The sequence below is a fragment of the Temnothorax nylanderi genome, unplaced genomic scaffold, assembly GCF_030848795.1.
Source record: "Temnothorax nylanderi isolate EJ_2023f unplaced genomic scaffold, tnyl_v1.0 TNYL_tig0076_pilon, whole genome shotgun sequence".
NCBI lineage: Eukaryota > Metazoa > Arthropoda > Insecta > Hymenoptera > Formicidae > Temnothorax > Temnothorax nylanderi.
Genome location: NW_027249138.1, coordinates 776,651 through 787,480, shown reverse-complemented (window position 1 = coordinate 787,480; position 10,830 = coordinate 776,651). Strand labels below are relative to the sequence as shown.

General features: G+C 42.8%; 1 protein-coding gene across 5 annotated transcripts in view; it reads left to right on the top strand.

Moving 5' to 3' along the window:
- Pmca (plasma membrane calcium-transporting ATPase 2) overlaps positions 1-10,830 on the top strand; it is an 84,562-nt gene that overhangs the window by 62,562 nt on the left and 11,170 nt on the right. Inside the window, exon 15 of one of the 5 annotated variants that reach the window (XM_071709414.1) lies at positions 2,991-3,059. The exons of 3 other annotated variants lie outside the window; for them this stretch is intronic. In XM_071709414.1, coding sequence (XP_071565515.1) covers positions 2,991-3,059 — 69 coding nt within the window. Of the gene's footprint in view, positions 1-2,990; positions 10,380-10,830 lie in introns of those variants that run through there. One more of the 5 variants, XM_071709412.1, reaches the window with a different exon arrangement.

Below are 10,830 nucleotides of genomic sequence, written 5' to 3'. Positions count from 1 at the left end.
CTCATGACCCAAACTGATTATCGAATCATGTCCCACCTCTCTCCTCTTTTCCTCGTTACTCGCGATTTAAATCCTCCTTCTGCTCGATCGTCGAAACGCTTTCGTTTTGACGATTCGTTTGTAACATTCCCCCCGGACGACGCATGCTCTTTTTCCGATCGACCGCTTTTGACGTTCAGGCCAGCTGGAAGATATAGCGATCGAAAAAGCGTACTGCATATCGCGAGGAGAATCTACGGTGACCGTAGATCTACAGTTTCGGATCTTCTTCGGGATAGGATACGCTCGATTAATTCGCGCGACGACACGTATCGCTTCGCGAATAAAAATCTTCTGCGACTATGGAGATCAACCGCGATCTATGTATTATTGATATTGATAGTACTGATTCTCCGCCTTGCGACATACGTGAAGCAAATACAACAGAATGTCGCAGTCGAGTGCGATCCACGTCGAGCCTTCGATCGATCGACCAACGGCGATCTCTGTTACTCTTCACATCTCCAACAATATCTCTGCTAATTGTCTCTTTCTCTCTCTTTCTCTCAAATCTACATCACACTATGACTACTATATACGCACATGATCTTCTCGATGATGCCTCTCATTGACGTGTCTAGTGCACAATGACGGGTAACGACAGAGATGGTTACTTTTTTCATTATCATTATGTAACTTCCTGTCTTCGTTGCTTTCTATTGCAGTCTAAGACGTTCGTCGAAATGCAATGCCTTCGGATCGAAATTTAATTGTCGTCCATTTCTTATTATTATCTTTTCTAATTTCTACGAATGAATAAAAATTTTTTCTCAGAGATACTAATTAATAATTAAGCAATAATATTTTATGTTATGAATAATTTTGATAATCTTTAGGAACAAAGTAATCTCGACTAAGTAACTTAATATGCTAATATTTGTATATGAATTAGCACAGATTGTATGCGAAAAAATCGGATCAAAATTGTTTTATTTGCGCATTGCATTTTAACAGGCGTCAATCGTTGCGGATCCTGTCGCCTGATTTCGATGGAATATATTCAACGAATAAATTACCGGTCTCGTCTTGTACTCTGAACGATCACGCAACAAACTAACTTTGTGCACATCTTTTCTTCGTAATTCCATCTGCTCACGGACTTATACCGACTCTCTGTATATCTCTCTACGCTTGTCTGTCTGTACATTGATTCACTTTGGCACGGCACTCTCGCTCATACTTTGTCCCTTATCACCGAGGCCGAATTGCACCGACAAACTTTAAAAATCAATCCCGATTTGACGAGTTTCTCTCTATCTCCGTCCAGATTACAATTTTATCCGTAGTGTAGTAATTTAGAAAACGAGGTGAATGAGAGATGGTGATTGGATCGATCAGGATTAATGCGGTAATATTCTGACATTTGTCTCTCATCTTACTAATTATTTAAGAAATAATTATATCGTGCAATTATAATGGCACGCAAAATAAAATGTGATCTTTTTTTAAATAGATAAAATTGCCTACAAATTTGCTGTTTTATTATTTTTTAACAACTTTTATTAATTAAGAAGATTGAGTTAATAATCATCTGATGAAGTTAGTTCGCTGTTAATTGTTCAACATCAACGATATCATTAGCGAAATACAGAAACATCGCAATGGGATTCTCGGGCGGTAATATGGTGCAATCGGCTCCAACTCAGCTTCCGATCGAACGGATTAGATGCGCGGTTCGAACTTGTAGAAAGAAGAAAGAATAAGAAACCACTCAACATAATTAACCATAATTAATGATACACAACTTAATTTAATTTACGTCATGTGGAAATTTAAAATTGCGAATCGCGCGATTTTTTCACGAGAGCCCTTCGGGAATACCGAGGAAATGTCTCACTAACAGCGCGTTTAGAAGAGCGAGAAGAGTCCTAACACCGGTGAGAAGACGCGACACCACAATCAATTAAATCCGACTACTCTCACAGCCACACTGATTACTTGCGCAAACATCAGCATTTCAATGAGACAAACCGACGAGAATGTGTCACCCTTAACCCTCAAGCTCGCGTTTCGCGTGAGAAACAGACGGATCAAGGACTTTGTGTTGATCTTTAATTGGTACGATGGAAAATATTGGTACGGAAAAATACAGCCAAAAGACATCAGCTGTGAAAAATATATAGAGTGTAAGATTTGATATTTTTGTAATAAAGAAAGATAAGACTTTTAGATATGAACTTCATAACTTCCATATTTCGGCGACATAAGTGACATAAGTGATATAAATAGGTAATATAAATAAAGATTTTATTCTAAACATATAAATATATATTTTATTCTAATATAAATATATATTTATATTTAATTAATAATTGCGATATTATGTACGAGATATTTATTTTGGACACAGTTGTAGGCATACCTTGTAGCATTTGTTACATTACGATAAACTATGTAAAAATATGCAGAATACAATTTAATGTTATTATATTCGATTCTGAATGAATATCTTAAAATGACCATCTGGCATAAAATCGTACCAGTTAAGATTAATTAGTGTTAAAATAATATGCATTTGCCAAATGTATTATATTTGGATAGAAAATTGTGAGAATCCGCAAAAAGATTTCTAAAATTTCTCAAGCTACTCTATTCGATAACAAATAATTGATATATCTCACAAAAAATAATTAGACACGCAATATTAGCGTAAGAATTAATCATTCATGAGAGAGAGAGAGAGAGAGCCAAGATATTTTTGAATCATTTCGTTGCACATATCCTGGTATCCTCGAGAAAATAATTAATTCTTACGCGACAATATTGCAGCTGACAATTAATCGATTGGTTCAACTCGAGTTTCGAACTAAACGCGAGTCCGCGCGTCGCAAAGAATGAAGCGATTCGAAGCGAGAAGCGAATGTGTGCCGCTTGAGGGTTGAAGAAGTGGTTACGCGCGATCCGATCGTTCCACCCTGTTGTAACCATTATGTTATCCTTTACTCTTGAAGGTGATAGGTGGCGAGTTGCAGGAACGTTTGATACCGGTACCCTACAGCAAGAGTTCGACAGACCAAGCTGTAAGCGCTCCTCTCTCTTGCTCTATCTTTTCTTTCTCTTTCTCTCTATCTCTTACTTTCTCTCTCTCTTTTTTTTCTGTCTCGATCTCTTCCTTTTCGCTCTCTGTGTCACTCGCCAGTTTGCTCGCTCGCAGCTGTCTTTTGATCCCTTCGCTTATACACGCTTCTTATTCTATCGATCGTCTCTCTCCTTCCTTCCCTTTGCCTATTCATCTCACCCATCTCTTCTTACCCTTTCCTTTCTTTTGTATAAAACACATATCCAAGAGCGGAGTATGATAATTTGTAAGGTCCACTTTGTACCTAAAAGTGAGATCTTGGAAATTGCAAATTTACCCCGTTCTACATCTCTCGCTCCTCTCCGGATCTCTTCTTCTTCTCTCTTCTTTCCCTCTGTCGTGATCTTTTCTGTTTATCTATCTCTACGTATACTTCCCGCTTTCTACTTTATACTGTTCTACAATAGGATAATATTACGGCTTGTACTACTGGACCGGGCAGCCTTTCCTGCCCTCGACGACAGTACGAAGGAAAGGTACATGTCCATGTGTTAATCCTTGACGTCCCAAGCTTGTTCGATATTTAAAGCGCGGCAAGGATTAGCGATTGCCGAGCCTATACTCTGCGCCATTGTTGCTTGTAGGGGCTTTCGTTGGCATATGGCAATAATTTATTTTTTTTTTCTATATTTATTTCTCACATAGAGAGCTACTACCGCCGCAAAGACGCCGCTTTAATTGCGAGATTCTTCGCGCGAGGAATCTCCCAAAATGAACGAGGGCGATCTCTTGATGAGCCTATACGATTTTTCATTACGCTAACTAAAGACATTAGAATGCTTTTCGCCAAATCTCAAGTCAGCCCTCTGGTGGTACAAGTCCGTCACTTCCTACTCTGTTGTTCTAACTTCCTAACTATCGTTCACCCCCGCAGCACTCGGTGTCCTGTGTTATCGTGACTTTACATCGTGTACTCGTCGTGTGTCTGTATTCTCATTTCCACTCTTCTGCTTTTATTCCAACCCCTTCCCCCCCCCTTGTCCTCGTTCGGATCGTTCATCAGGGATCGAGACCGTTGCCGCTTTAACGGTTATCGATTCTCGCTGCGGTGCCACGGACGTGAACAATTTTTCTCCGCGTCCGTTGCGTCGAGAATCGAGAACTCGACGGGTCTCGATCCCTGTCACGAAATCACGAACCCGCATTTTGCGCAATTATTCCCGCGACCCCCTCTTCCCTCTCGCTTCCTCCGCTGCACCCCCGGTCCTGAAAAAAGGAATCGCCGCGTCGAGTGAAAGCCGACGAGAGGCGCTCGCGGACCCCGCTAGAAAGGCCGAGTTGATCTTTAATTTAATGTATTATGCATTTAGGATGACTTGCGCTAGGTCGCCTTGCGCGCGACACACCGAGATACCGATCACACGTTTACCGTCTTTTTGCATGACAGAGACGCGATGCCAGAGCGATGCGAATCTTACACGCGAATCTGTGGCGTTTGTAAAAAAAAAAAAAAAAAAAAAAGAATTGCGTGTGACGTTTGCTTCTACCCCGACTGTTGCTTACCGTGTCGCTGCAAATTAAGTGTGTAGCATATGTGCAGATACGCCGGTAATAGTGTTGCATTGTGGCCGCGACTGCGTATCTCGTATTTGCGATCGCCTGAGAACCTTGCATGTTGCTTTCGTTGTGCATCTTGCGTCGCGAGCGACGATGTCAGATCGTCGCATAGAGCTTCGACCCCTATCCGATATTAACTCTTTTACCACTCTTTTAACAATTCTTATCGAACTTTGAGTGAAGCGAATTAAACCCTGATTGAACGCAGCTGCCTTTGCTTGCTTGCGCAGTTTACACATTGCGTCACGTTATATCTCGCAACGTGTATCATAGCAGAAATATGTATTTACAATCGGAAATTAAGATCGGCTTCGTCCCGAATTCATATTTCGATGCTACAGACGCGCAGAAGAATTCGTTTATAAATTGCAGGATATTTCTTTGCGATTAGCATCGAAAGATGAACTCGCCGAAGCGTGTTCAGAATCTCAATTTCTGGTTTCGATTTATTATATTAATCTAGTTCTTTCAACTTAATCGAGCGAGAAGATTCTCGATTGAATTCTACATCGCAATATGATCTAATCGATCGCTACATGAGCTGAGAAAACTTACATTACTAAAAAGAAATCGCTGTCAAAATTAAAATAGGCGTAATTAATTAATGAATATAACTGAATTGTTGTTGGCGAGTAAATTTCATCGCAACTGTGAGGTTCTCCAGCGACGAGAGACCGGACATCCTACGCATATCGTTCTTTTCTTCTTCACCGGAGTGTCTCCTTTTCACATAAATTCATGATTTTTCCCTTTACGGTATCTCCTCTACCCATAGAAGACCCTTCAGACACTCGACGAAGATCGATGGAACGTTTGTTATGCTGCCGATCAATCGGTCAATCGACTTTCCGGTAACGCCACGATCTAAAAAAAATACGATCTGAGAAACACGAGCTAAATTCGAATCTCTCGAGACAGGAGAGATACGAAGGAAAACGTACGAGACGAAAATTTGTCCCGACGAGAAAGGTGACAAAATCACACGGTTTGCTTACTCCACTTCTATGTTATCGCAGCAAGTGAATATGTCATCCATGTTCGACGAGCGGAAATTGTAAACGATTTCCACAAGTTGGAGCAATTGATATTCGCGAGTCATTGAACCGGCAATGCGACGTAGTTTTTCCGGATATACGAGTCAACGAATTTCAAAACGGAAGATACAACAAATAAATTTCATCCTATCCGGAAACTGCCACTTTCTATACTCTCCATTTCCGTCTTCTTTTTCTGTCCTTCTTTTTCTCTTTCTTTCTTGCTCTCAGCTCTTCCGTTTCTCTCTCTCCCCATTCTCTCCTTAACCGCCCTGTGTCCTGGAAACCCATCCACGTGATACTCGAAACGACATATCGCCTTTTTCCGTCGAGAGAGTCGTCGTCCGTTGCGATACGTACCTATAAATCGGCAGTGCGCATTACTTGGCGTAGCGTGCATGTTATTCCAAGCCAGACGCAAAAGAGAGCAGATACGTATTTAGCGCGCGTGCCGAGGGCCCCGGGCCCAAGGGGGGTCCGAGGTATAACTCTTCGGGAGTCTGTAGCTGGGCCAACGTCGCCGTCGCCGCTGCTGCCGTCGTCACCGCTGCCGCCGCGGAAATGCCGCGGCGATACCAACCTTCGCATCGCGTAAGTATCCCTCTTCTGAATGTTGTGTGTGTCAGCGAATCTATCTAATAGCGTGCCCGTTAAATCGGGCGAGAGACACGTGCGAGAGCACGCACGTGCGTGCGTGCGTGCATCATCCAGCGATCGTCGAGCCCGGGGGGGGGGGGGGGGGACTCAAGAGAAAACGAACGGAAGAAAGGAAGCAAGGGATAACGGAGGGTTTCCCGTTTTAACCCCCGCCCTCGCTCCGCTGTCGACCGTAAGGCGGCTCTTTTGGGAAAATCGTCTTCGAAAAAACGGTAGTCGAATTCACTCTAATAACGAAGATAACGTTTGCCGGGCACGCGAACTTGCATGTAAGCTAATCGCAGCCTATAGATCCTGCTCCACTTTCTCTTTTTTCTTTTCTTTCATTTTCTTTTTTTCTTTTCATTTTTCTCTAGTATTGTACGGGCTGCCTTAACGTGTTGCTCTTACTTGCTGTGATGCTCGATATTTTCCTCGCGCTGCTTGCCGTAGCTCCTTTCTGCTCTGTGATGATTCTGCCTGGTCTGCTATGTACATACTCTCTCTGTGTCTCTCTCTCTCACGTACACGTATATGAAAACGTCGATGAAGAACCGCCATACAGAGTGCATCCTGTTTCTTTCTGGCGTCACGGACGTATGTTGCCAGGATTAGTTAACGGAGAAACGCGTGTTTATATCACGTGGTCCTCGAGATAGGAAATGACCGCCGCGGGATGGACCGTCGAACGGTGAGTCGTGCCCCTCGTTGCGCTTGCGAGTAGAGATTCGGAATCCCAGCAAGAAGATAGAGGTCTTATCGGATAACAGATACGAGTCCTCGACAGAGAGACGAGACACGTTCCATCAGAGTCTGGCAGCATTCCACTGCGTCGCTTAGGACACACGCTTAGAACGGCGAATTCTCGATTAATTCGCGACATTATCGTTTACCGCCGAAAATAAATGTGCATACATGCATAGGGTGGAGCTAAGAGGTAAGAGCTTTTATTCGATCTTCTGCGTTTCGCATCATTCACTCGTCGGCGTGTCACCGTTAAATTTGCGTCCTATAAACCGTCCTAATGATTCCCAACGATGTGTTTGTCTGACCAGCTTACGAGCTTTCCACTGTCGCGGTGAAGAATTGTCCGCGCGCGTTGCATTCGTGCAAGTAGAAAAAGCCGCGTGTCGGTCACAGTAGAGGAATCTTCGCTATGGTCAGCCGTTTGCAGTAAAAAGTGAAATGTTTGGAAGATGACCGCAGTAGAAAAATATCGCGATTGTGTCAGCCGCGTCCGTATAGTAGAAAATTTTTATATATAATAAAATGACCGCATAGAAAAAGCAACACTGATCAACCATTGGTCGCGAGATAAATTATTGGTTCGGATTTTTTGATATCATCCCGTTGAATGAAGATCTCAATGTTACATTTATTCGAGGAAAGATGCATTTTGCGACATTGAAAATTCAGCTCGTCGAGATTAACTGACTGCCATGCTACTAAAAATTTTTTAAGACACTTGTAAATATAAATCTAATAAAATGTTGAATGCTGTAAATAACTAGATAACATATTGTAAAGTAAAAAGTGTGCCATTCAATAATTATTAATTTTTATTTTTATCAATCACAATATATTTATGAAAATTCGATTATGGCGGTAGGATATACAAAAACTCGTTACGCAGACGTGTTAAATTGGTTTAATACGCAAGAATAATGATTGGATCCCTCGATTCAAGGACTTTCCGGCTTTACTGAAGAATTGAACATAACGTGCTTTCCCATACCTCTATGTGTCGCGTTGCTTAATTAAGTGGAAGTCCAGACTCTACTCTTGTTGGCTCTCCACTCCTCTCGCTTTCTTTGTCTTACTGTCTGTGTCTCTCTCTCTCTCTCTTTCTCTATCTGTCTATCTGTTCTGTCTTTATCTTGACGCTTTTCTATTTTTCCTCTTCTCTTTCTCCTTTCTCTCAGTCGTTAAGGCTTCTCCGAAGCTGCGAGAGAAACAGAAGACGCACTCTGTATGACCGCACAAAAATTGTCGCGCATTGATCCGTCCCGCGTTCTTCGGCGCTATGACCAGCCTCGGCGACGACTTTCTCGAAGTAATTTCCGATATATCTCGATGATAATTGTGAATACGTAAAAAAGCAATCGGTTAAAATTTATCGTGCATGAATATCAATTTCTTCGAAGGCAATTTGAAGTTGACGATTGTAAAGATTTCTGCGCTGTTACAGCATTTAATTTTTCGTTTCTCTCAACTCAATATATCTGCGCGTTTGCGTCACAAATTTTTGCACGAAAATGTTTGCTACGTGACCGTAACTTCGAGGAAAATCGATTCTTCGGACGCTGGGAATCCGTCGCCGGATTGCGCGACGCGGATCGCACACGCGACGCTTCTCGATCGCCGTGATGGACTGTAAATTATTATGGCCGCGCATGTGACCAGCCGCGTAAATTCAGCTTGGCGAGATCTGTCGCGTATTCGCATTATATATATATATATTATCGCATTATAGAAAAGGGCGCAATCGTTTCTCTTTTTTTTTTCTGTCTTTCTTTTCCTTTCTCACTCGTCTCGAACTCGAGTGCTGGCAGCAGCTTCCGCAGTTTCTCAAGCCGTCGACAACACGCAGAAATAGATTGCCGAGAGTCGAGTGTGAATATATCCTTTTTTTTTTCCGTCGAACTTTTTTTTGGTCTCTCTGAGATGACTATAGTGTCGATGGATGCATGCGGTGTTGCGCGGCAAGTTGCAAGCACAGTTGCAGAGCGGCGACGTCGGTACACACGGTGCATCTCTTTGCAGGCCGCATTCGTTCATCCGAATTGCGAGGTACTCGAGTAAAAGCGGAACGATCAGCGAACGTTACTCGGGACGAGTCTGCAAAAGTGGTAATCGGCAATAGGAATGTATTCCTCGACGAGTTCAAGGTCGATTTCTCCTTGGTGAAAATTTCAACGATTGATTTAATCGACTAACGAAGTGCCGTGAACTAATTAAAGTAAATTCTTTTGGACGTTCTCTTACCTGGTGTTCATTGCTTTAAAAAAATATTGTAGGCACCTTGGCTTCTCGATCGTCGAGTAATTAGTACGCAGTTGACGCACGATGGACCGAAAGATTTCCAAATTTAATTACTCGACAATCGCTTTGAAATTCTCGCTAAGAACGGATCGACCATCATTGATTCCCACATTTGCGAAGCTCCACAGGATGTCTTGAGTTATCAAAATTGAAGCTAGGAGAGTGATATACAGTGTCTCGCAGACTTAACATTTTGCGGACGGGTGATAAATATTTTATATATTTTAAATCTCTAAACGAGAGAAGCGAGAATCAAGTCGCACGTGCGTTATTACGCTGGGCAGTAAGGCGCTACCGATACCGGTAAGGTGCTCTTTGTTTTATTTTTATTATAGTTATATTTTTTTACGGGACATTCGTGTAAGCGCATAAAAATAGTAATAGCGAGCTTAATTTCGCGTTTAACGGAAAAGACACGCCCGTCCTCAATATGTTAAGTTAATCTTCAGCGCCTTTCACACACGATCGGAGAATCACGAGGGGGAATATCGCTCTCTCCTCCCCCTCTCTCTCACTCTTTCGAAGTAAGTATGCCGAAATCGCTAAGATCCTCACGAACACGCAGCCCTTACGAACCTCACTCTCTCCTATCAGCCATACCGACGCAGCTGCTCCGAACTTTGTGTTCTAACAATGCCTTGTTCCGCAGGGCGATTCCAAAAAAGCCCCGCTAGTTCTGTAATATCTTGTGCCAATCGCTGCTTTCTGTCTTGTTTCTACGTATTTACGTATCTTAAATGGCGGGATGCAAAGCGAATGGGGGTCTCATGGTGAATCGGGTAAAATAGCAAAAGAAAGAAAAAAAAGAAAAGAAAAAACGCTGATTGGACCAGATCTGATCTGAATAAGAATTCAACAAACTGGAAAGTTAATTAGTGCGGGCTGAATTAACTTAAAGGTGAGTCCGGTAAGCGAATTTTTCATTCCAGACGCGATTCATCCTCCGATTCCATTCCCCCGCCGTTGCTATAAATATAAATATCTGTATAGGATCTCCCAAGACTGGCGCGTTATCCTTTAACGGAAGCCTCCTCGACGTGCTTGGAGTCGACTTTTCTCTCCCTAAAAAACTCCAAGAGATAATTGAACGATAGCGAAAACTTAATTTCAGACAGGAGCTGATCTCGCGATCAAAATTCTCGGGGAAAGAATGTCGACTCCATATAGTGATAGAGGACGCATTCGGGTAAGACGTAAGGGCGACAGTCTTGCGGACGGTCCTCATCTTATACGTATCCATTGTGCATATATGTGCGCAAACACCCACGCACACACATATGCGCGCACATATATACACAGTGTGTGTGTCGCGGCGTTATGAATCTCGCCTGAACGTTTCCTCTCTATCTTCGAGTGCGTGTGTCGGCAGCCTGCAACTTGCTGTTGCGTGTGCCTGTCATTCATCATCATCATCATCATCGGCGACCGCCGCCGCCGTCGCCG